Source organism: Delphinus delphis, chromosome 3 (genome assembly GCF_949987515.2).
Source record: "Delphinus delphis chromosome 3, mDelDel1.2, whole genome shotgun sequence".
Taxonomy (NCBI): Eukaryota; Metazoa; Chordata; class Mammalia; order Artiodactyla; family Delphinidae; genus Delphinus; species Delphinus delphis.
This window is the reverse complement of record NC_082685.1, coordinates 8,575,088-8,598,391: the sequence shown is the minus strand read 5'-3', so window position 1 is coordinate 8,598,391 and position 23,304 is coordinate 8,575,088. Positions and strand designations below refer to the sequence as shown.

The following is a 23,304-nucleotide window of genomic DNA, read 5'->3' as shown; positions in this document are numbered from 1 at the left end:
AGGGCGGAGCCTGTAGCGCCCAGACGCGGCTTGAACTCTGAGAGGCGGGCGGGGCCTTATCCAATGGGCTGAGAGGTCGGGAAGGAGGTGGGGATTCTCTCGGCCAATCGGCGGACGCGCCCTCGTTGCCGCTCTATGCCGCTCCGCCTCGGCTCGCTGGTCCCAGAAGGCGCCGGGTTTCCCAAGATGGCGGCCGACGTGTCCGTTACTCACCGGCCCCCGCTGAGCCCGGAGGCTGGGGCCGAGGTTGAAGCTGGTGATGTCGCGGAGCGCCGGGCGCCTGAAGAAGAACTGCCGCCGCTAGATCCAGAGGAGATCCGGAAACGCCTGGAACACACCGAGCGCCAGTTCCGTAACCGCCGCAAGATACTGATCCGCGGCCTCCCGGGGGACGTGACCAACCAGGTGTGGGGGGGGTGCCCTGTGGGAGCGTGGCGGGAAATACCACCGTGCGCGTGCGCGGGGGGAACCGGGCGACACCAACGCTCTGGCGGGGGGCGTAGGCTGAGTCCAAGCGCGGGATCCACGCGGGGTCGGGAGAGACCAAGAGCGGGATGTGGGGGGTCGGAGATGGAGGATGAAACCAACTTGATTGAGGGGACGTTGTTAGGGGCGACCACAGGCTTGGACGAAACCAAGTGATTGAAGGGGGCGGGGAATGGAAGGGGGCGGGCAGCTTTGGCCACGTTGGGGGATTGTGAATGGGCAGCCAGATTGGGACTGTGGAAACCGGGACGCCAGTTTCTTCCTGCTCTACCATGGAGTGGTGGGACTTCATATCCATAAGTTTCATGGTTGACTAGACTATGCCTTTTCCTAGCAAGCGTTTATTAACTCCTTTTAGAGGTAGATCCGGAAGTTATAGCAGCTTCTGGGGTCTTTTTTCCCCAAAAGCCTCGGGATTAATTTGGAAAAATGGAGTCTCCTCCTGTCCCCATGCCACAGACCTGCAGAAAAGGGGGGGGGGTGTTGTTCCACGTAGCCCCCCCTTGGCTGATCTGGCCAAGGGTGCTCTTCTGTTGGGGCCAAATGGGGCACGACTTCCCAGTGCTCTTTGAACCCAGGAAGATTGCATCTGGTCTGCCCTGCCCATCAGCGATGGAATGGGTTCTTCGTTCCTGCTGTGGAGAATCTCTGGTCTCTGGCCCACCAACACACCTGACATTGGCTCTCTCTGCCCATGGGTGGTCACATGGCTGGTGGGGCCCTAGGAGTGTTGGGAGGAGTGTGACTTGGGGACAGACCTGGGGCAGGCGCCCCTAAGCATAGTCTGGTTTGTTTCTAGAGTCAGCCATCCTCCTAGTGCCCACACCATCTCTCAGCTGGGAACATGCTGTCTCTCCTGCAGGGAGCACAGTGTGTCTGGCACACGCAGAGCCCAGAGCCTCGCCTCCATAGCTGGCTTTCAAGAAGGCAGCCCTGCCAATAGGAGGGAATGGGGAGGCACGTGAAGCCACACAATGTGGACTTATTAAGTACACAGGGTCCCCAGTCAGGTACCCATGGGTGGCATACCCACTGCTGCCCTGACCAACTGCATGACCTGTGACAATTTTCTTCACCTTTCTGAGCCTCAGTTTCCACATGTACAAAATGGATTTGTTAATACTTGATTTGCAAGGTTGTTGGAAAGAGTCAGTCTTGAAAGCCGAGGTTCAGATGGGTTAAACAACTTCCCTGTGGGTGTACGCAGAGCTGGGACTTGAACTCAGACACACCTGACTCTCTAATAAGAATGTGTTTTGTTGGTTAAAAGCATGGGATCTGCAGCTAACCTCTGAATCCCAGCTCTGCCAGGTATGGCCTCAATGGCCTTGGGCAAGTAGATGCTCTGAGACTCAGTTTCCTCCTTTGTAAAATAGGGATGGTAATTGACCTGCCTTCATAGCTGGTCCACGTGAAGGTGGCACTGGGTTGCTCCCTTCAGCCTTCGGTGATTCCCTGTCCTTTGGCTTCTGTCTCCACAGGAGGTGCACGACCTGCTCGGCGACTATGAGCTCAAGTATTGCTTTGTGGACAAATACAAAGGGACAGGTTTGTGGGACTGCGGGGTGGGCTAGGGGCAGGGGTTGACAGCCCCTGAAGCTGGGAGAATCTTGGCCCAGTGTCTCATGAACTTCAGGCCCAACATTCAGCAGTGATGGAGGGGATGTGGACCAGAAGGAAGCCAAGAGAATGGAGGGGCACCAGTTGTTCTGGAGGACTTGCAGGAGAAGATCAGACAGGCGTGGGTGACTGGCCGGCCGGGGGGATGGCTTGGGAATGGGTACCCAGTGCCCAGGTATCTGCTGGGTAGCCTGGAAGAGGAACATCAAGGATGCCCCACGATGGGCGCCCAAGATGAGGGACAGATTGGGGCAACAGTCTGTCCTGCGCTGGACCTAGGGTACATCTCTGCCGAAATGGCAGCCTCCCTCTGGCCTCTCTGCCTCCACGATTTTACTCCCCTGCTTGCCTTCCCCCAGACCGCCAGCTCTGATGTGACTGCAAATCTGATCATACCTGGTCCTAACCCTGATCATTCTTCTCTCTTCTCAAAACCTGTCTGAGGCTCCTCCTGATACTACCTTGCAAGGATGTGCCTCAGCCTCATCGTCTCCTCAGGTTCCTAAGGTTCCAGGCTGTTCCCTCTGCCACTGTTCTTAGCTGTCTCCTCTTCCATCCAGCTGGCGTCAGGCAGCTCCTCACAATGCCCTGAGCGTACCCCACCCCCACCCCATCATAGCACCGACCACCCTAGGCTGTCGCTGCCAGCCCACTCACCTGCCTCCTGCACGTGGTGGTCAGTTCTGTGAGAGCGGGGACAGGTCTTGTCAGCCTTGGCCCCCTACATGGGAGGCTCTCCATGGGTGTCTGTGCCCACAAGGCTTTGGGCCAGATGTTAAACCAGCCAGAGCCTTTGCCTGTGAACTATAGTATGGTTGAGAAGGAACTGAGGACTGGTGAGCCCTCGAGACCTAGCTGGTGGGCCGGAGTAGTGCTTAAGATCTTGGGCCCTGGAGGCAAATGGACCCGGGTTCTAGTCCTGGTCTGTCCTCACTCTGGCCATAGGCAAGTGATTTACCCTCCTCAGCTTTGGTTTTCTCACCAGCAAATTGGACATGACCTGTTGGAGTTGGCCGTGAAGCCAAACATATTAAAACACCTGAAAAACTGTGGGTGCCTGGGAGCCGGCCTGCCTGGGTTCAAGTCCAGGCACTTGGGCAGGGCACTGCTCTGGGCCCATTTCATTGCTGGAAAATTAGTGTTTGTGAGGAGTAAGTTATTCCCATTTGACAGACGAGGAAATAGACCTCAAAGCCACTCAGGGGCTAGAGTTGAAACCCAGGCTCCAGTGACCACATGCTTAACCACTACCCTGTGTGTCACCCGAGTTACACATGTAGTTCTTAGGATGGGGCCAGGCTCCCAGTAGGTGAGCGTCACCGTGGGTTGCAAGGAGGTGCTGACTGTTGTTGCTCAAGGCTGGTGACTGTTCCATTCAGGTGCTGCCTGCGATGTCCTGGCTGTTCGGTGTTTTGAGGTCACATGTGGTTTGGAGGGAGGTCGGTGCGGGCGACCATGGGGTGGAGGGGCAGGCCCTCGGGGGCCCCACTGACCCACACTCCCTCCCGCTGCAGCTTTCGTGACCCTGCTGAACGGGGAGCAGGCCGAGGCCGCCATCAGCGCCTTCCACCAGAGCCGCCTGCGGGAGCGCGAGCTGTCGGTGCAGCTGCAGCCCACGGACGCCCTGCTGTGCGTGGCCAACCTGCCCCCCAGCCTCACGCAGCAGCAGTTCGAGGAGCTGGTGCGGCCCTTTGGCAGCCTGGAGCGCTGCTTCCTGGTCTACAGCGAGCGCACCGGCCACTCCAAGGGCTATGGCTTCGCCGAGTACATGAAGAAGGACTCGGCCGCCCGCGCCAAGTCGGACCTGCTGGGCAAGCCGCTGGGCCCACGCACCCTCTACGTACACTGGACAGATGCCGGGCAGCTGACGCCCTCCCTGCTCCACTCCCACTGCCTCTGTGTCGACCGCCTGCCGCCTGGCTTCAGTGATGTGGATGCCCTGCGCCGGGCGCTCTCGGCCGTCCACACACCCACCTTCTGCCAGGTGAGCCCTGTGCCCAGTGCGGGGATCTCGGGGAGCAGATGCGAAGCCCAGAGCACCTCAGAGAGGCTCTTTGAGTCACCTGCTCTCTCCAGTCTCCTGGGTCCCATTTCAGTAAGGCAGCAGCGATGCCACTTTGAAGGGGCTTCTTGTTAGAAAGGCCACATGGTGCAGTGCGTGACGGCCCACCGAGGAGCCAGGTGGCTGGGCTTCAGATCCCCGCACACCCTCTGGCGACTTGCTTAACCTCCCCACTGTAAAATGTAGGCGAGGCTACCTTTGTTTAAAAAAAAAAAAAAAATGGCTGTGAGGCCTGCTCACCCTGTGTTCACATCCACTTCTGCGCTCACGCCTCCTGGGTCCCAGGCCCCGGGCCCAGCATCAAGGAGGCTACTCTGGAGGAGCCCACAGTCCATTTAAGCCTTGAGGTCAAGAAGTTGGACGTGGCCAGATCCCAGCCCTGCTCTGTGGCAAGTCACTCACTCTCTGAGTCTTGGTTTCCCTTCTCCATAAGAAGGGGTTCAATACTCATGCATTGGTTTAGCAAAACAATCCCTGGTTCATTCTGGTCTCACTTTTTGGGCCCTTCTGTGAGGGTGTCTAGCCCCATGACAGGCGCGGTGGGGCGAGAATAGGCCAGACCCAGCTCTTGGAGAGCTTCCAGGTGGTCGTGCCCACAGACCCCCAGGGTGGACATTCCTTCAGCACTCACTGGGCTTACCTGCAACCCCTCCATCCTGTAACAGCCTGGAGAGGCAGGTGTCATCCGCTTCTTCAGGTGGGGACACTGAGGCATGGAGAGGTCAGTTGACCTGCCCCAGGACATACAGCCAGGGTGTGGCAGAGCCAGCGTTGGAACCCCAGGCCACCCTGGAGGAGGCTGGTACTGGGCTCAGACCCCAGCTCTGTGGCCTTGGGTGTTGGTGCTGGGGAATTGGCGTTGGTAGGAGCCCCACTCTTTGCTCACTGCTGCCTCTGCCGTGCACCTACTGTGTGCCAGGCCCTGGATGGGACTCAGGACACAGATGACATATACATATAGCTTAGCAGCCACCTCTTCTCGTGTGGAGATTGTAGGGCTGTGGCCAACTACAGGTTCTCTCTCTGGGCCTTGCTTTCCCCATCTCAAAATGGGTCTGGCCGTGCTCTGTGACTAGGTTATTGCAAACGGCTACTCACGCATTCCTCCACTTAGGCATTCACCAGATGTCTGTTGAGCACCTGCTGAGTCCCAGGCCTTGAGGAGACCGCCTCCGAGGAGCCCAGTCATGCTGGGCATCCTGGTTGAACGGTCAGGATGCTCATCCTGATTGAACGGTCCCCTATTTAGGAACCTTGTGGCCTTGATTGCTCTTTGACCCCTTTCTCTATTTGTCTGATGAGACAAGCGTGACTGTGAGAAGAAGCACATCCAGGCCTTGGTGCCGGGCCTGGCCAGGGGTGAAGGTGAAGTGCTCTCTAGAGGTGGGCTGAAGGCCTGAGCCTGCTCTGCCTGGGCACTCAGAGTGGGCACTGGGCCCACGCCCACAGCCTCCCCGCCCCTGCTGAGCACACTGTTGAATCCCCACTGCTACCCTGCCAGGTGGGTCTAGTGTGGGCCCATCTTACAGATGAGGAAACTGAGGGCCATGGACGGGCACGTGCAGTGGCTTCCGCAGGCTGGCCTGCCAGTAAGCGGTGGGCTGGGAGCCAAGATCAGGCAGCTGACCCTGGGGCCCCCGCTCTCAACTGGGTGCCCCCGCCTCCCACAACGGGAGTTTGCTGCCCATGTGGGGGGTGTTTTATTTTTGACATAATCAAGAGAAGATCGTGAAGGAAAGCCCACAGCAACTCAGTCCAGTTCACTTTGCCAGTTATCCACAGGCCAACTGACGTATCTTTTTATATATGTATATATAATTTTTATTTATGTATTTACTGCCGTGCAGCATGTGGGATCCTAGTTCCCTGACCAGGGATCGAATCCATGCCCCCTGGAGAGGAAGCACGGAGCCGCAACTGCTGGACCACAGGGAAGTCCCTGTGTATCTTAATTGCTTCATTTTATTGCAGAGTTGCTTAAAAATGTTTGAATGCTATGGATGTGTATAAAACAGGTGTCCCAAGACCCTGGGGTGTTATAAAAAGCCTTTTCAACTTGATTCGTTTCTATGAATGGGCAGTCCAGGCCCATTTCGAAATTTAGCATGTCCACAAGGGCCCTGCAGTGAAGACTCCCTCCTGGCTCCGCAGGGTCTTTTCCTACAACCCCTTCTCAGAGCAGTTTGTGTGTGTCCTTCCAGTGAGATTTTATTATGCATTTCAAATGGATATGTATATATGCTCCTGCATTCCCCTTTTCTTGACTCAAATATTGCCATGCCTGCATTGGTTTGACTTTATCTTGGGCGTCTTTCCATGTTCAGAAATGAGAGCTTTCTCATTTCTCCTGTAGCTGCGCCATATTCCATTTTATGGACTCTGTGCTATGTCCTACTGGCGGGCAGTGCGTTGCCCCAAAGCACACTGCAGTCATCCGTGCGGCATTCTGGACCCAAGAGGAACAGCACTGGTTCTCAGGACAGCCATTGCCACGCCAAGGTGCCCAGTCCTGTTGAGGGCTTCTGCCTGGCCTTGTCTGACCCCAGCTCCAGCTCTGTGGCCTGGGCAAGGGACTGCCCCTCTCTGAGCCTCAGTTACTTCACCTGCAAAGTGGGAGTGCTGAAACAGCGCCCGTGGCACCTGGCCCAAGGGCGCGCAGGGCCCAGCTGAGTGCTCTCACAGTATCTGCTCGCCCTGGGACAGCCCCGGCCCACAATTCCAGCGCCTACAACACCCTGAAAACCAAGAGTTTTGTTCCGACTTGGGCAGGCTCACTGGGCAGCAAAGCCTGAGTTGAACTGACGTGGGGTCGTCTGTGGCCTTTGTCTTTGCATCTTGCTGCCGGGCTATTCACAAGCTTGATTTCCAGGGCGCCTCAGAACCCACTGCGGGTGACTGATACATAATACAGGGTGTGTGCGGCACCCTCCTTTCTCATCTCCCAAACAGCCTCAATCCTGGAACATATCTGGCCCCAGGGTCTGGAGAGGGGGCTGTGGGCCGGAAGTATCAAATGACTGCATCAAGGGGGGTGAAGGGGCCTCTCTGGCCTGCTCGTGACCACATCCCTGTTCCCGCCACTCACTGGCTGTGTGACTCCACCCTCCGGCCCAGCACCACCAGCCTCAAACCCAAGCTTGGTGGCCACCTGCCTCACCACCAGGCTGTGTGCCCTTCCCAGCCCCACCTGCATCCTCGGCCTGAGGTCTGTGGCAGGGCTGCACTTCCGAGCCACCTGCTTCTTCTGCTGGCCCCTCCTCTTTGAGCCCTGCAGCATGTGCTCGGGAATCCCAGGCAAAGTCCCAAAGTGGCACTGGAGCAAGGCCTGGGGGAGTTGACCCATATGGAGTGGGTCGTGGCTCTGCTCTCCCACCAACAGTATGACCTTGGGCACGCTGACCTCTCTGAGCCTCAGTTGCCTGCTCTGAAAAATGGGCAGAATGTAGCATCCTGGGGCCATTCAGAAGATTCGATGAGCTAACGCTGAAACCAGGCACAGGACAGTGCAGGGCCCCGAGTCCATCCTCTCTGGGGGTCACTGTCATCAGGATCCTCATCTGGTCGCCGTTGTCACTTCACATGATGGTGGTCACTGCCACCCAGGTGCTTATGACTGCCTCTGCCCCCACCCCCCAGCTGGCGTACGGCCAGGACGGGCAGCTGAAGGGCTTCGCCGTGCTGGAGTACGAGACGGCGGAGATGGCGGAAGAAGCACAGCAGCGGGCAGACGGCCTGGCCCTGGGGGGCAGCCACCTGCGCGTCTCCTTCTGCGCCCCTGGGCCCCCTGGCCGCAGCATGCTGGCTGCGCTCATTGCTGCCCAGGCCACGGTGAGCGTGTGCCAGAGGGAGGGTGCCCCAGAGGGTGGAGATGGGGGAGCCAGGGGACCAGGCGGGCACCCTCTGTGGCCAGGCAGGACCCTGAGCTGCTCCTCTGTTCCTTTCTGCAGGCCCTCAATCGGGGCAAAGGGCTCCTGCCCGAGCCCAGCATCCTGCAGCTGCTCAGCAACCTGGGGCCCTCCGCTTCCCTCCAGCTGCTGCTCAACCCCCTGCTCCACGGCGGCACAGGTGGCAAGCAGGGTAAGGCAAGCAGGGGCCAAGCGCTCTCAGAACCGGGCACCTCCCGCAACCGTTCCCACCCGAGCTTCCAGTGACATGAGCCCATGCGCAGGGGCTGGGATGAGAGTGATGCTGCCCCGAGGGAGCTGGTGCCCTGAGCCCCTTGCAGGGGAGGCAGGGTGGTGGAGGGAGGGACCGTCACCTCCTGGGGGGGACTCATCTCCCAGGCCCTTTTCTTTGGTTGTCAGTTGCCCTCTGGCAGCTTTAGTTTCCTGCTCTCCACAGTCCTGGGTCTGTGTTTAATTGATGGGGGGGTTCCACCCGGGGCCCACCTCCCATTTTCTGGGTCTCCCCATAGGCCTCCTGGGCGCACCCCCAGCCATGCCGCTGCTCAACGGGCCCGCCCTGTCCACAGCGCTGCTGCATCTCGCCCTGCAGACCCAGAGTCAGAAGGTAACGGCCGGCCGTGGGCCACGGGCTCCCTCCTCACTCACATCCCGCAGCCCCTCGTCATTCCGTTTCCAACACCGCTTGCACCCACCAACGGGTGGTTCACCATCAGTGGGGCTGTGGACCATTAGACTGTGGCCCTGGGGCCCATTATGGGCCCCGGCCTGTCGCAGGTGCTCAGGACTCAGGAAGTGACTCAGTCAAAGCTGAGGCTGCACAGGGGAGTAGAGGGGCCTCTCATCCCCACCCCCTCAACACACACACACACACACACACACACTCACTCACTCACTTTCTCTCTCACTGCCCTGTGTGGTTTGATTCACTGGGGCCAAGTCAGTGGTGCAGATGTGTCTGATGGTAACTGACAGAAGGTAAGGTTGTGTGTGGGCTTGGGCCGTGTGTGGCTAAGAGTGACTGAATCCACATGTGGCTGTCACACGCCAGCCATGTGCCTGAAGTCGACGTGGTGGTGTGCGTGTTAAGACGCTGTGCTTCCGTGATAATCAGCAAGCGGGCTGGGTGTGAGATGGTGGGTGCCAAAGAAGGACTGTCACAGTGTAGGTATTTCACAGTAATTGACAGTGTGGGTGACAGGCTCTGATCCGCTGCGCATGGTCCGTGTTCCCTGGGTCTCCCCAGCACCTTGGGCAAGCCCTGGCATGCAGGAGGCCTCGGTCACCATCGGCTGGGTGGGTGATGCCCAGGCTATCACAGACATTGGGAGATACTCGGTGTGTCTGCCTGTGATTGGCTGTGGGCTGGAGTCTCGGTGTGCTGGGCATTGTGACCCACTGCCCTCATCTCCAGCTGATTGTGCTCTGTCCCTAGAAACCCGGGATCCTGGGAGACTCTCCCCTAGGCACCCTCCAGTCTGGGGCCCAGCCGGCCAGCCCCCTCCTCGGGGAGCTGTCTGCAGGTAATGCAGACCCTGCTCCTTCCCATCTCTGTGGGCCCCACCCCACTTCCCCTTCCTGGGCCCCTTTCCTCACTGGGCGTGGTAAATTCCCAGCTGTGCAGCTTTGGGCAAGTGACCTAACCCCTCTGGGTCTCAGTGTCCTCGCCTGTCAGTTGAGTGTGTGGGTGCGCACCTCCCTGGGGAGCCATGAACATCTGGGAGTTGATGCACTTTGAGGGCCCTGCTCAGTGTCCAGCACATAGTCGCCCCCCGGCTGCTAGCCCTGGTCCAAGCGGAGGCTGTAGGACCCTGGGAGGAGGTGGCCTGTGTGGTCGGGCTGCTGACACCCTCCTCCTTCTCTCTGTAGGAGGGGGCCTGCCCCCGGAGCTGCCGTCCCGGCGAGGGAAGCCACCACCCCTGCTGCCGCCACTGCTTGGCCCCTCTGGGGGTGACCGGGAACCCATGGGCCTGGGTCCCCCAGCACCCCAACTCACTCCACCCCCTGCTCCTGTGGGGCTTCGAGGCACTGGTCTCAGAGGCCTGCAGAAGGACAGTGGGCCTTTGCCAACGGCCACTGGGGTAAGGCCCTGCCTGCACCCAGCACCATTGCAGCCCCCTGCCTTGCGAGGGCCCCCCTGCCAGGGGCCCTCGTGAACCCGGCCCTCCTGCCACAGGTCTCGCTGCTGGGGGAGCCTCCCAAGGACTTCCGGATCCCCCTGAATCCCTACCTGAACCTACACAGCCTGCTCCCAGCCAGCAATCTGGCGGGTAAGGAGGCCCGGGGCTGGGGAGGCGCTGGGAGAAGCCGCCGCCCAGCTGAGGGCCCCCTGCCTAACCCCCCAGCCCCTGGAGGTGGTGGCAGCAGCAAAGCTTTCCAGCTCAAGTCCCGCCTGCTCAGCCCCCTCACCAGCGCCCGCCTGCCCCCCGATCCAGGGCTGCCCGACAGCTATGGCTTCGACTACCCCTCAGTAAGTACCTGGCCGCCCTGGGGGCAGCCCTCCCAAAGGCCGGCTGCTGTGGCCCTTTGTCCCTTGGGAGCAAGTCACTCTCCAAACCGACATTTCTCTAGTACTGATTGTGACAGGCCAAGCGTTAGGGAGACAGCGGGGAACGTGCTGGACACAGTCCCTGCCCTTAAGTCTCTTGTCTGTTTGTCTCGGCGCATCATCAAACCCTGCTTCCTGTCAGTCAGTTTTTCTCTCCCGAGAGGCCTGCAGCCACACTTCTGCTTCTCCTTAGAGACAGGGCTCAGCCTCCGCTCTGTCTCTCTGTCCTTCTCCCCCTCCTCCCCTCTGTGATTCATGTCTCTGTCCCTGCAGAGCTGCTCTTTCTATGATTCCGACTTCCTCTAGGCCAGACGTTGCAGGCTGGCCACCTGTGTTGTGTTTGGCCCACAGTGGGTTTTTTAAAAAATAACCGAAACAAATGCCAGTGCCAACATAAAAAAACCACAGGAGTTCACACAACCTGGATGCCCTGCTTGCCTTGAGAACTCCAAAGCCCTGGCTCCATTGGGGCCACACACTCTCACAGCCCTCTGGGGTCCAGGTACAGTCACCCCCCTGGGACTGGGTACCTATTCTGTCTCATTGCCCCACCCTGCTGGCTGAGTTTGCCCCCATACACTAGAGTTTGCCCTCTCCTGGAGGGGGCTGACTTCCCCGGTGACAGCTGTGCCGTGGAATTGAATCAAGGGTGAGGTTGGTTACAGACCCCAACCCAACGTGCTTCTCCCACTTTCACTCAGGATGTGGGACCTAGGCGGCTCTTCTCCCACCCACGGGAGCCAACCCTCGGGCCTCATGGACTCAGCCGACACAAAGTAAGAGCTGCCCTGTCCATCCTACCTCCTGGGTGTATCAGTTAGCTTTTGCTGCATAACAAGCAATTCCACCACTTTGTGACTTAGAATAGCAAATATTTTATTATTTTTTCACCATTCTGTGGGGTGGTGGGTGGGCAGTTCTTTGCAGTCACCTGGCAGTTCAGCTGGGGCTCAGCAGTCCATGGTGGCTTCCTTCATATAACTGGCAGTCAGTAGGCTGGGGAAGAGCCTCGGCTATAGTGATTTATCTGCTCCACATGGAGCTCATCCTCCAGCAGGCCCCCCTGTGCTCATGCATGTGGTTCCCTGGAGGAGGGTTCCCCAGAGGAGGAAGGGAGGGCAGGCCCCTCTGCTGGCATTGTCACACCACTGTCGTATTGTCCAAAGCCCAGAGTTGTTTGGGGGACAGAAGGGGTGATACTGCAATGATCCGTCTTACTCAGCCAGCCCCCTTTCTGCAGATGTCCCCCCCACCCAGTGGCTTTGGCGAGCGGGGTGGCGGAGGTGGCAGTGGGCCCCTCTCCCACTTCTATTCGGGCTCACCCACTTCCTACTTCACCAGCGGCCTGCAGGCTGGCCTCAAGCAGAGCCACCTTAACAAGGTGAGGAGCCTCCCTGACTGAGCACAGGTCCCCAGGGACAGCCAGGATGCACGGGGCCCTGTGACCTTCAGCGCCAAGGCCAGGGTGGTGGCAGGGGTCAGTTTTGCTCAGGGCCGAGCTGAAACAAGCCATTCTCCCTGAGCCTGTGTGTCTTGTACCCAGTATTGCCCAGGCTTCTTGGCCTCTCACTTCCTCCCCCGGCAGTCCAGGGTGTGGGTGGTATTGCCTCAATCCACAGATGAAGAAACTGAGGCCCAGAGAGATGAAGTAATCTGACCCCAGTCTCATAGCTAGTAAGTGGCAGCAGCAAGATTTGAGCCTGAAACCCTTGCCTCTGCTCTGGGGGCTGCTTGCTTTCCCATCCCACATCTCTCCCATTTCTCCCAGGCGGTCGGCTCCTCCCCACTGGGCTCTGGAGAAGGGCTCCTGGGCCTCGGCCCTGGGCCCAATGGCCACAGCCACTTGCTGAAGGTACGGGCGAGGGGTGGGGACACTCAGCTGGGGAGTGGTGGCCCCTGGGTGGCCCCTGACCCGCCACCCCTTCCCCTCTGTCTCCAGACCCCACTGGGTGGCCAGAAACGCAGCTTCGCCCACCTGCTGCCCTCACCCGAGCCTAGCCCAGAAGGCAGCTATGTGGGCCAGCACTCCCAGGGCCTTGGAGGCCACTACGCAGATTCCTACCTGAAGCGCAAGAGGATTTTCTAAGGGGCCAGTGCTGGAGATGCTCAAGGGCCTGCACCAAATCGCTTTTGGGTTTTCTGGTGTTTTGTCTTGTGTTATTTTTCTTTTTTTTTTTTCTTTTCGGTAATAGAAAAATTTCTGAAAGACTTTGCTGACCAACCAGCAGGAGCCCAAGGAATGTAGGGGCGTCTGGGAGCCACTCTGCACCTCTGGCCTGCTCCCAGTGTGGAAACCCTGCAGCCTTAAGAGGGAGAGGCCATGGCCTGCTCTCTCTCCCCACCCCTGTGTCCGCCTGTGTTCGTCTCTCTGGGAGTTCTCTCCTGCCTCGTCGCTCCTGTATCTTGGCCTTTCGAGTGCCTTGGAGGTTTCCCTGACCTCCCGTGAGGATCAGAGACTGTCCCCCTTTTTTAACTTTGACAGCTGACTTTGGTTTCCTTTTCTAATTTTTATTATTTTTTAAACAATCCAGGACGACCCCCAGCTCTGATTCCTTCAAGGCCCAGCGTGTCTGGGCCTCCATTCCACACTTTTCGGTTTGAGATGGCTCAGCCCTTTTTTCTGTTTCCCACAACTGCTGCAGGCATGGCTGTCTCCTGCCCCTGCCTGCCCTCTCTGAGCTGTACTCCAGGTCCGGGTCCCCCACCCCCTACCACAGCCCCCTCGCCTTCTGATGCCTTAAAAGCCAGGCTCCAGGCCCCAGGCCCCGCTGGCCAGAGCCTCTCAGATGCTGAGCTCCGGAAGCTTGACTCAGGACCAAATGGCTCTGGCCTGGGGATTGGGCCCCTCTACCCGCAGTCCCCCATCGTGGGGACAGTAGAAGGCCAAAGCCTTGGTCTTGGCAAACCAGTCCCACCAGCCCTCCTGCTCAGGCTTAGGTGCAGGGCTGGGCTTTCTCTGCCAGCTTAAATTGGTCCCCCTGCTGTCTGTCTGTCAGGCATTGTGCATCTCACTGAGCCTCTGCTGTCTCCTCCATGTTGAAGATGAGCTCTGCCTCTTCATCCCCAGGCCAGATCACCCGGAGCTGGCCTCCCTTTGGCCCAGTGTTAGAAAATTCAACAACATGCCAATAAGCTCTGCCCCTGCCCACCAGCAGGACATGTCAGCCTGAGGTGATCCTGGGCCCTGGTCCTGGCCGGCTGGGCCACCAGCTTCCCTCCCCTGACTCTGGGGGTCCACATCCACTCCGGGCCGGGGGGGTGTCCTCTCCCCAGTCTTCTCACACAGACCTTTGCTGAATTAAAGTTTGTAAGTAAATGGTTTTAAAGAAAGCAGACCTGGCTGGTTCTTGGGATAACAGTGGGCCTGGTGGGAGGTCTGGGAAAGCCCTGCAGGTCTTGGTGCAGCCGAGCCTGCCCGGCTCCTCACTCTGGCAAGCCTCCTCCTGGACTCACTTCTGTCGCACGCCCCCACGCAAAAATGTCGGCGCTTATGTTCGGGCAATTACGGGCTCATCTCTCTCGCGTGCGCCACGGCGCATACTTAGTCTCTGGGTCACATGATGCCTGTCATGGCCGCCTCCGTGGCCTGGGGAGGCGTGAATGCTGGGTTCCTGCTACGGGCGGCCAGGGGTGCCTGGTGGTGCCGACCCGGGGGCTTTTGGGGGTCCGGGGAGGCGGCGGCGGCGCCTGCGACAGCCAAGAAGTTCCGGGCGACAGGTACCTGGGGCGCTCCGGACGGGCAGCGTTAACCTATTGGACGCCGGCCGGGCGCGGCATGGCTGCTCACCCAACCGTGTTTTCTAGGCTCGCGCCCGGCGGGGGAGGAAGAAGCCGGCGGCCCCGAGCGGCCCGGGGACGTGTGAGTGTGGGGGCCAGGTCCCCCATTACTAATTTCACGAGGTTTCTCCGGTCCTCACCTTGCCCTACAGCCTCATCCCTGGGTCCCCCTTCTGTATCACCCTAATCCCCTGTCCATCAAGCCCCAAACGCGACTCCCTAATCCTAGATTACACCTGGTCCCTGTGCCCATCATCCAGTTCGTCATCTGCACCCCGATCTGTCCTCAGGGTGAACGTGGTGTTCGTAGACCGGTCAGGCCAACGGATTCCGGTGAGCGGCAGAGTCGGGGACAATGTTCTCTACCTGGCCCAGCGCCATGGGGTGGATCTGGAAGGTGGGAGCCGGGCACAGGGAACTGGGGAGGCCCGTATTCATTCGTTAAAAAAACCCCATAAGTCAGATATGATTCTCCACTACTTAACCCTGCATGGCTTCCCACCAAACATGGCTAAACTTCAGACTCCTCACCACAGTCTCATTCCCTGCCTCTTAACCTTCATTCATTCAGCAGTTATTTATTGAGCATTTGCTAGAGGTTACTAAAACTCCTGCCCTCCAGGAGCTTGTATTCTCCTCCTTTTTCCTCCCTCTCTTCTAGCCACACTGGCTTTCTTGCTCTTCTTCAAACAGCCCAGTTCATGCCTGCCTCAAGGCCTTCGCATTTGCCATTCCATCAGAAGTGCTTTCCCACCAGATCTTCTGGCTCCTTCTCATCCTTCAGGTCCCGATGTAAATGTCATCTTCCTGACAGTCTTGTCCCCCTCGGTCCAACTAAAGTCCCCATGCCCCGATAACTGTCATCTCAGTGTGTTTTATTCTCTGCGTAGCACTTCTCATTGTTTTGTTTCCTTCTTTGTCATCTCTCCCCAGAATCAGATCAGAAACCCTGTTTGCCTTGTTCACACTTATTTGTTGCCTGTCATGGTATTTAGATGTAACAGGTATTAAATCAGTATTTGTTAGAGGAAATACAATAATAGCAGACATTACTTTAAGCCTGTTAACACATATTAACTGATTGAATCTATTCCGTGAAAACTTTATGCAGGAGGGGAGAATATTATCCTATCTTATAGGTGAGGAAACTGAGCCTTAGGTTGAGCAGACCTGGTCCAAGTTCAAGTAAGTGGCAAAACTAGATTCAAGCAAACCCAGCCTATTTTAGCCACTAATCTGTGCTGCTCTTCTATGAATATTGAACACTTACTGTGTGCCAGGTAGCAATGTAAAAAACAGATAAGGCCCGTGTCATTTCACACCAATTTCAACCTAATAGGGACAATAATCCCATGCATAAACATGTAATATCATGAGCAACTGGGAAGAGCAGTCTTTTAAAAAGTGTACAGGGGGCTTCCCTGGTGGCACAGTGGTTGGGGGTCCGCCTGCCGATGCAGGGGACGGGGGTTCGTGCCCCGGTCTGGGAGGATCCCACATGCCGCGGAGCGGCTGGGCCCGTGAGCCATGGCCGCTGGGCCTGCGCGTCCAGAGCCTGTGCTCTGCAATGGGAGAGGCCACAGCAGTGAGAGGCCCGCGTACCGCAAAAGCAAAAGCAAAAACAAAAACAAAAACAAACAAACAAAAAGTGTACAGGGTTAGCTGTTGGGTATATGTAATAGGGAGCTGATTTAATCATTAGACGGGGAGAGTTGTAGGAATGTGTGTGTGGGGTGTGGGGGTCATAGCAAACCTACCTAAAGTTCTGTTCTGGAATCCAGTGATTGGCAGTTCATGACAGAGATTAGAACATGAATTTTCAAGGCAAGTGGGCTGTGTTCAGATTTTGCTGTTGCCAACTGTGTGACCGTGAGCAAGGTCCTTAGCATCTCTCGGCCTCATCTGTAAAATGGGATAATTTAGTTCCTATCTCACCAGATTGCTGTGAGGATTAAACAGATCTCATGTGTAGTGTGTAGTACCTGGTATATAGTTGGTGTGCAGTGAGTAGTTGGGACGATTACATTAGATAATCTGTCTCATGGGGTAAGGACGCTAACGAGTTGGGAAAGAGGGCTGAGGAAGAGATGCCTGGGAACTACTGGCAGTTTCGAGGCCCAGACAGTTTCTTCCCCAGAGACTGGAAGGGTGGGCAAATTAGTCACCGTAGCCCACAGGGATGGTCTGCTGGTTCAGGAGGCTGCCTTGCAGCACCACCCTTATTGTCCGACATGTCCGGAAGAGAAAAGAGAATTCTGTCCCGTTCACTTATAACAAGTATCTCTCGAGCATCTACAACCTGCCAGGCTCAGTGCTGAGTACAGAGAGAAGAGGGCAGGTTGACAGAGCACAGGTAAACCCAGAAATTATGATGGTAATTTCACACTGTGATAAATACTGTCCAGAAATTATTTAAGAGATAACGAGGGTCAGGGGAAGGACAAGAAATGGGGCACTTGGAGGACAGTTGAGTCCCCAAAGACAACAAGGTCGTAGCCATGGAAGGAGTGGAGAGAAGAGCATTCCAGATCAAGAGTATGGAAGATGCAGAGGTCCGGTGGTGGGGATGAGCTTGGCATGGAGGAGTTGAGTGAGGGGGCCGGTGTGGCTGAAGTGGGTGAGTGTGGGGGTGGGAACATCTCAAGGACTGAGTGGAGGGGTTTGGGTTTTATTCTAGCTATAAAAACCCCTTGGGGGGGAAAAAAGAAAAAAACCTTTGGAAGGCTTTAGGCCAGGAGGAACATTATTTCGGAGCACAGTTCCCAGCGATCAATCAGAAGGTTGGGAATGTGTCCAGGGGCAAGCAGGAAATCCCAGACTCTCCATCTTCCAACCCTTATTCCCTAACCCCTTCCCCTGCTGCAGCATTAGATGCTGAGTGAGCCGGTCCCTCCTTCAGCAGCAGCAGGGAAGCCCAGCACAGTGGCAGGGTCGCAGCGAGGGCCCACAGGCTACAGGAAACCTGCCTGGCCTGTCCCCTCTCAGCTACACTGAAGTCAGGTCCACGCTCATTAACGACTCCAGGTATCCAGCCTGGTCCTCAGCCTGCTGGGGAGTTTGGGGGAAACCCCGGGCGTCCTTTTGCAAAAACTATGTGCAGGTCAGGAACAGCCAGCTAAGTCAATGACAGGGTGGGTGGAGGGTGCCCACAGTGGGCGTGCAGGCCCGGGAGGGAGAAATGAGGGTCGAGTGGTGAAACGAAGGGATTCTTGGGAATTCCCTGGTGGTCCAGTGGTTAAGACTTGGCTCTCACTGCCGTGGACCTGGGTTTGATCCCTGGTCGGGGAAATAAGATCCCCAATCCATGTGGTGTGGCCAAAAAAAAAAAAAAAAATAATAATAATAAAGAAACAAAGGGATTCTCCTTTATGTCCTTCACTGAATGGCACCTGCCTGACCACTCCCCTTACCAATGCTCCCTCACTTGCTGTCCCCAGGAGCCTGTGAAGCCTCCCTGGCGTGCTCCACCTGCCACGTGTATGTGAGCGAGGACCACCTGGACCTTCTGCCTCCTCCTGACGAGAGGTGAGCAGGGGGGCCCCTCCCAGCTCTGAGCTGCAGGGCTTGGTTGCTGAGCCTTGGCGTTCCGGGTGTCCAGAGTTCCACCCCATCAGCAGCAGAGGGCAGCCCCAGCTTTTCTCCCTGCTCCTGCTGCTGGCAGGAGAGCTTCCTTTCTGGCCACTCCCCCAGACCCATTAATAATCGCTGCCCCCCTTGCTCCAGGGAGGACGACATGCTGGACATGGCCCCCCTCCTCCAAGAGAACTCCCGGCTGGGCTGCCAGATTGTGCTGACACCTGAGCTGGAAGGGGCTGAATTCACCCTGCCCAAGATCACCAGGAACTTCTACGTGGACGGCCACGTCCCCAAGCCCCACTGACTCAGGCAGCTGGATGGTCCCAGACACTCACGGCCCCAGGGCCAGGACTGGAGGAATAGCCAAGTTGCCAGCCCCGCCCAGAGCACGGGACAGGCCCGGGAGAGATGGCGGAAGCAACCGGAAGGCCAGAACGCGTGCTTCAGAGAGATCCCGCGTCCAGGCTCTGGTGGGGACAGGGCCCCTGTTGGGTCAGCCTCCCCCAAACCCCTGAAAATGGGGGTGTGGACAGGGGTGGAACCTAATCGGAGAGATAATAAAACCGGCTCACAGACTTCCGGCATCTTGAGTGTCCTTGCGGGGGGTGCTGGTGGGAGTACAGGCCCTGGGGTCTACAACTGCAACTTCCAGGCCTCCAGCTTTCCCCTCCCACGGTGGTGATGGGCCAGCGGGAAACTGAGAAAGAGGCCTCATAGTGAGGGCCCGCGAGCCTGAGGATCAGCGTGGCAAGGCCCCGCCCCTCAGCCGCGGAAGGATTTGGAGGGGTCCAGGCTGCTCTTGGCCGAAAGGGGTGATCAGGCCACCTAAGCAGGGTCGGAAGGGAGAGAGGACGGAGGCTGGCCTGAGGGTGGAGGCTTCGAAGCCCGTGCCCAATATCGCAGGTCAGAGGCGCCCGATCCCACTGGCCCCGCCCCCCTCAGGTGGAGCTCCTTGCACCCAGGGCCAGAAGCGCCCCCGCCCCAAGCAGGTGGGGCTCATCGGGTGGGCCCGGCGTGGGCGGGGCCGGGCGAGATTTGGGAAGTGGGTAAGGGCTGGGGCACAATGGAGGCCGAGCCAGCCCCGGACTTGTCGATGCTTCGAGAGCTGCTGGCGCCGCCCTGTCTGGACCCCGAACCGCCCCCGGAACTCGCCACCCAGCAGGCACCAAAGACCCCAGGATGCCTCAGACCCAGTGGCAGGTGCGTTAAGGAGCGGCCCTTCCCCCAACCTGGCCCAGTGGTCAAGGGATCATGACCTCTGGTTCCTGGGGTTACTCAGGGGTCAAAATGTTAGTTCCTGGTACTTACAAGGAAGAGGTCCCGGTCCCCAGGGATACTTGGAGTCATATGGGGGTCAGAGGCTATACAGTTCTTCTTGCCCCCTGTGCCTGAGACTCATGTAGGTACCGCCCAGGGAGTGGGGTGACCGCACTGCCCCTTGTCCCCAGGTCCTTCTGGCCTGCACACCAGGACTCGGTCACCGCCCTTCACTTCCTCCAAGAGACAGCAGAGGGGCTGGCCCAGCCCGCCACCTGGGACACTCAGGCCCTAGGGCCCTGCTGGGAGCCGAAGGCCCTGGAGACTCTGGGAGCCCTACCTCCGGCCAAGGATACCAAGAACATGCTGACCCCAGTCAGCCAGCAGAGCCGCAGCCTGGGGCCCCGAGTGGCTCCCCCGGCCTCTTCAGCCCAGCCACAGAGGAGACCCCGGAAGCAGTCGAACCCCCAGCGGGGCGCCGAGAAAGTGGACCCCCAGTTCGAGGGGGTGACCCTGAAGTTTCAGATAAAGCCAGATTCCAGCCTACAGATCATACCCACCTACAGGTAGGGGCTGGCCTGAGCAAGGGCACCCTTTATGCAAGTAACAGTGGTAACAGTGCAGAGGCCCGGGGGCAGGTGCTCCCAGGAATGCCGTCATGGACTCCCACCTCAGCCCTGCCTTACAAATGGCCCCATCTCTGAGCGAGACCTCAGGCTGGTGTCAGTCCCTGTCCCTGCTGCTATGAGCCAGTCACATCCAGGTCTGAACCTGGGTCTCTTCTTAAGAGGCCTGACCATACCCGGAGCTGCTGCTTCTGTTAGTTTTTCCAGCAATGATAATAGCTACCGTTTGTCAGACATGACAACAGTCATAGAGGTAACAGGTAGCACTTGGTGTGTATGGGCTCACTGAACCCCGTGAGGCCCACTTTACAGATGCAGAAACTAAGGCGCAGAGGATGAGATCTCTTGTCCTTGGTCACACGGCAAAGAGGTGGGAGAGCTGAGCTTTCAACCTGGCAGGCTGGGGAATTCCCTGGCAGTCCAGTGGTTAAGACGTGGACTTTCACTGCCGTGGGCCGGGGTTCCATCCACAGTCAGGGAACTAAATTCCCACAAGCCGTTGGTTGCAGCCAAAAAAAAAAATAGCAAAACAAAACAAAAACAAACCTGGCAGGCTGGCCCCAGGCTTACTGTCTTTTCAAATGGTTATGTCTGTGATATTAATGAGGTGCAAGGCCAGGACTTTCAGACATCAGATGCCTCCTTGGGGGTTGCCTGATCGTAAATCTTCAATTGGGGGCTATCTGGGGCAGCATACAGACAGACCCTCGGTGCTAACACCTTGTCTACTCCCCAGCCTGGCCTGCAGCACCCGCTCTCAGGGTCCCCCACCAGGCCCTGCCAGAGTCCCAGAGGCCAACGCAAGAGGCAGCGAGGCTCTGGGTGAGTCCTGGAGACTTGAGAGCTATAAATACTTGGGGGGGGGGGTACAGTTTCATTTCTTCCTTGTCTTTCTCCCCATCCCGCTTCCCTATTTAGACCCATCCAGGAGTCTCAGCATCCCCCTCCACTCAGGCTGAGTCACCCACGCCCCCGGCTTCTTCCTCTGCTGAGCTTTGCCATCTGTCTCCCTTCTTGGCTTTCCCTCTGTCTTAGATCTGACAACACCGGGACTGGCCCGGAGCTGGGTGGGGCCTTCACAGAGACCCCACCCCCCCAAAATGCCCATCCCACACAGGCCTCCTGAGCTCGGACTCTTGGCCTCTGACCCTTGCCCTTTGGCCTCTTCCCTTTCAGGGCCCCGACGCTGTGCTTCCTGTAGGACCCAGAGGACCCCACTCTGGAGAGATGCCGAAGATGGGACCCCCCTCTGCAACGCCTGTGGTATCAGGTCCTCAGAATGGAGGAGGGATTTGGGGTGGGGTCTTCGCATCAGTCCATGCTTAGCCGGTGTGGGGTTTGCGGAAGAGGAAACACCCACCTCTTGGGGAACGGGGCTCACCGTGGTGATTTCTGGGCCCCTGCTGAATGTTGGTTTCTTGCACTCCCATCCCAGGTACAAGAAATATGGTACCCGGTGCTCCAGCTGCTGGCTGGTGCCCAGGAAAAGTGTCCAGCCCAAGAGGCTGTGTGGCAGATGTGGGGTGTTGCTGGGTCCCCACCCAGTCCCAACTCAGGAAGGGTAAGCCTTTCCTCACCCAGCCGAGCCTGTCCTGCCTCAGTTTCTCCAGGGGAAGAATGGGCTGAAGGCCTCCTAGGGGAAAGAACTTGGGTCTTGAGGGGTGCAGCCTGCCTCCTCTCTGCCCCCTCCCCATTCAGAGACACCAGGTGGAAGACCCAGGCCTCAGGCCCCAGAGCTCCTGGCTCACGGGGTCACTGGCCCCCTCCTTGGCCCCTGCTTCAGCCAGGCTTGGCTGAGAACCTCACCCCCTCAGGAAATGCTCGTGGCTGTGAAACTCATATTGTTAATAGCAGTGACAATAAAGAGCAAAACTCCTCAGATAAAGGGCACTGTGACTTTGGGATCCCACCTTGCGCGCTCTCGCCCGCCTCTCCCCTGGCCCAGGAATGTGGGGAAGGGGTTTTCTCGGTGGGGTTCTGAGGGACACACACAGTCGTGTAGACAGGCACCACCTGGGAATTAGCCCCATTCATTACAGCACCCCATACAGGGCGACAGCCACCACATGCAGAGACAGACAACACGTTCAGAAAGATACACACAGTGGGACATCCCCGGGGGTCCAGTGGTTAAGACTCCCCGCTTCCACTGTAGGGGGCACAGGTTCAATCCCTGGTCAGGGAACTAAGATCCCACATGCCTTGCGGCACGGCCAGAGACGCATCAGCAGACACATATGTGCCGACAATCACGAGACAGACCACACACAAGACAGCAAGACATTGACAGACGCACATCCACCAATAGACACACGTGTTGATGTACACACAGGACACATACACATGCACGATACAGACACACATGAAAGAAACATAGGTGGCACAAGTTGGCCCACGGTGATACACACACAAGTGGGCCCTGTATCTGGCAGCTCCACCCTTGCCTAGAGAATGTCTCCGTCCTGCATCCTTTCACACACCAGTCCCTACTGTGTCCCCTCCTCCCTTTCAAGATCTCTCTAACCCCACCAAAGTGTGTCCCCAACCTGAAGCCAAAAGCCACATGGGAGACGCTGAGCTCTACCCCTGTTGCCAGGACACACAGGCCACCACTACTCACTGGGAGGGAGGGAGGGAGGAGGGGGGCATCAAGGATGGGTGAGATGCAGAGTGGGCAGGAGTGGTCCCTGCTGTGAGGGGTGAGTGAGGCCTGCAGGGCCACTGGCCCTGGGAAGGCGAGCCCCTCTGAGACCCCCTTTGACTCTCCTGAGTGAGCCTGTGGGGAAGGCTTGGGTCCAGATTCCTCAGCCCTCGGATCCCTGACTCATTCAGTACCCCCCTTGCTTGGCTCAAAACACCCTCCCCCAGGTCTCCCGTAGCTGCTGCCTTTCGCATCACTGGAGTGGGGGTGGGCTCTGCCCCAACACCACATCTTCAGAGACCCCTTCCTTGACCCCCCCCCAGCCTAAAATGGACACCCCCCCCTCCCACCCCACGTCAGGCTCTAGTTCAGCTCTTTGCTCATCTCTCTCTTAGAACCTACCAGAAGTTTCACCTCGCTACTGGTCCAGGGTTATTTCATTCACATTCATCTCCCCTACTGGACCATGACTTCAGAGGTCCAAGGTCACCACCTCTCTGTTCTTGACCGTGATATGCCCCCCCCCACCACCACCAGTGCCCAGCATGGAGAAGCTCTTCGGGGAGAGACACAGCACACGAGGGTCTCAGACTGTGTGTCTACAAACCCCTGGCTGTTTTTATCGACGTAGTCAACATTTATTGACCAACTACTGTGTGCCAGGTCCCAATGAGGCACTCAGTTATGAATGGAACAGAGATCCCTAGCAAAGCCAATATTCGAGAGTGACAGTAAACAGGTATTCAGTAAGTATCTAATAGAATGTCAAGTAGTGATCATGCTACAGAGAAAATAAAGTATGTAAGGAG

At 57.8% G+C, this 23,304-nt stretch overlaps 3 protein-coding genes across 13 annotated transcripts; all 3 read left to right on the top strand.

Annotated features, from left to right (window-relative positions):
* Positions 1-21: 21 nt before the first annotated feature.
* On the top strand, positions 22-12,886 carry RAVER1 (ribonucleoprotein, PTB binding 1). Of its 4 annotated transcripts, none has more exons than XM_060007702.2 (14): positions 22-405; positions 1,968-2,034; positions 3,621-4,090; positions 7,805-7,996; positions 8,116-8,245; positions 8,583-8,677; positions 9,506-9,593; positions 9,940-10,151; positions 10,247-10,340; positions 10,506-10,540; positions 11,320-11,394; positions 11,859-11,999; positions 12,387-12,470; positions 12,558-12,704. In XM_060007702.2, the coding sequence occupies exons 1-14, from the start codon at positions 136-138 to the stop codon at positions 12,702-12,704; spliced, it is 2,100 nt and encodes a 699-aa protein (XP_059863685.1). In that variant the 5' UTR covers positions 22-135. The 4 variants fall into 4 exon arrangements, with proteins under 4 accessions (XP_059863685.1, XP_059863683.1, XP_059863684.1 ...); XM_060007700.2 differs by having other exon boundaries at positions 10,416-10,540; XM_060007701.1 differs by lacking the exon at positions 12,558-12,704 and adding an exon at positions 12,811-12,886 and having other exon boundaries at positions 10,247-10,540.
* A 1,085-nt stretch (positions 12,887-13,971) lies between these two features.
* Positions 13,972-18,546, top strand: FDX2 (ferredoxin 2). 8 transcript variants are annotated; one of them, XR_011246398.1, is made up of 6 exons: positions 13,972-14,335; positions 14,423-14,477; positions 14,686-14,792; positions 15,089-15,187; positions 17,833-17,920; positions 18,119-18,179. XR_011246398.1 is itself a non-coding variant. In XM_060007704.1 (6 exons), the coding sequence occupies exons 1-6, from the start codon at positions 14,097-14,099 to the stop codon at positions 18,273-18,275; spliced, it is 705 nt and encodes a 234-aa protein (XP_059863687.1). In that variant the 5' UTR covers positions 13,976-14,096; the 3' UTR covers positions 18,276-18,546. The 8 variants fall into 8 exon arrangements, 7 of the variants coding, with proteins under 7 accessions (XP_059863687.1, XP_069396646.1, XP_059863691.1 ...); XM_060007704.1 differs by having other exon boundaries at positions 13,976-14,335; positions 14,686-14,728; positions 15,057-15,179; positions 18,119-18,546; XM_069540545.1 differs by having other exon boundaries at positions 13,976-14,335; positions 15,089-15,179; positions 18,119-18,257.
* Positions 18,547-19,034: 488 nt separating this feature from the next.
* Positions 19,035-21,419, top strand: ZGLP1 (zinc finger GATA like protein 1). Its single transcript, XM_060006463.1, has 5 exons — positions 19,035-19,171; positions 19,420-19,794; positions 20,591-20,676; positions 21,031-21,124; positions 21,290-21,419. Exons 1-5 carry the CDS (start codon positions 19,035-19,037, stop codon positions 21,417-21,419), a joined length of 822 nt encoding a protein of 273 aa, XP_059862446.1.
* The last annotated feature ends 1,885 nt before the right edge of the window (positions 21,420-23,304 follow it).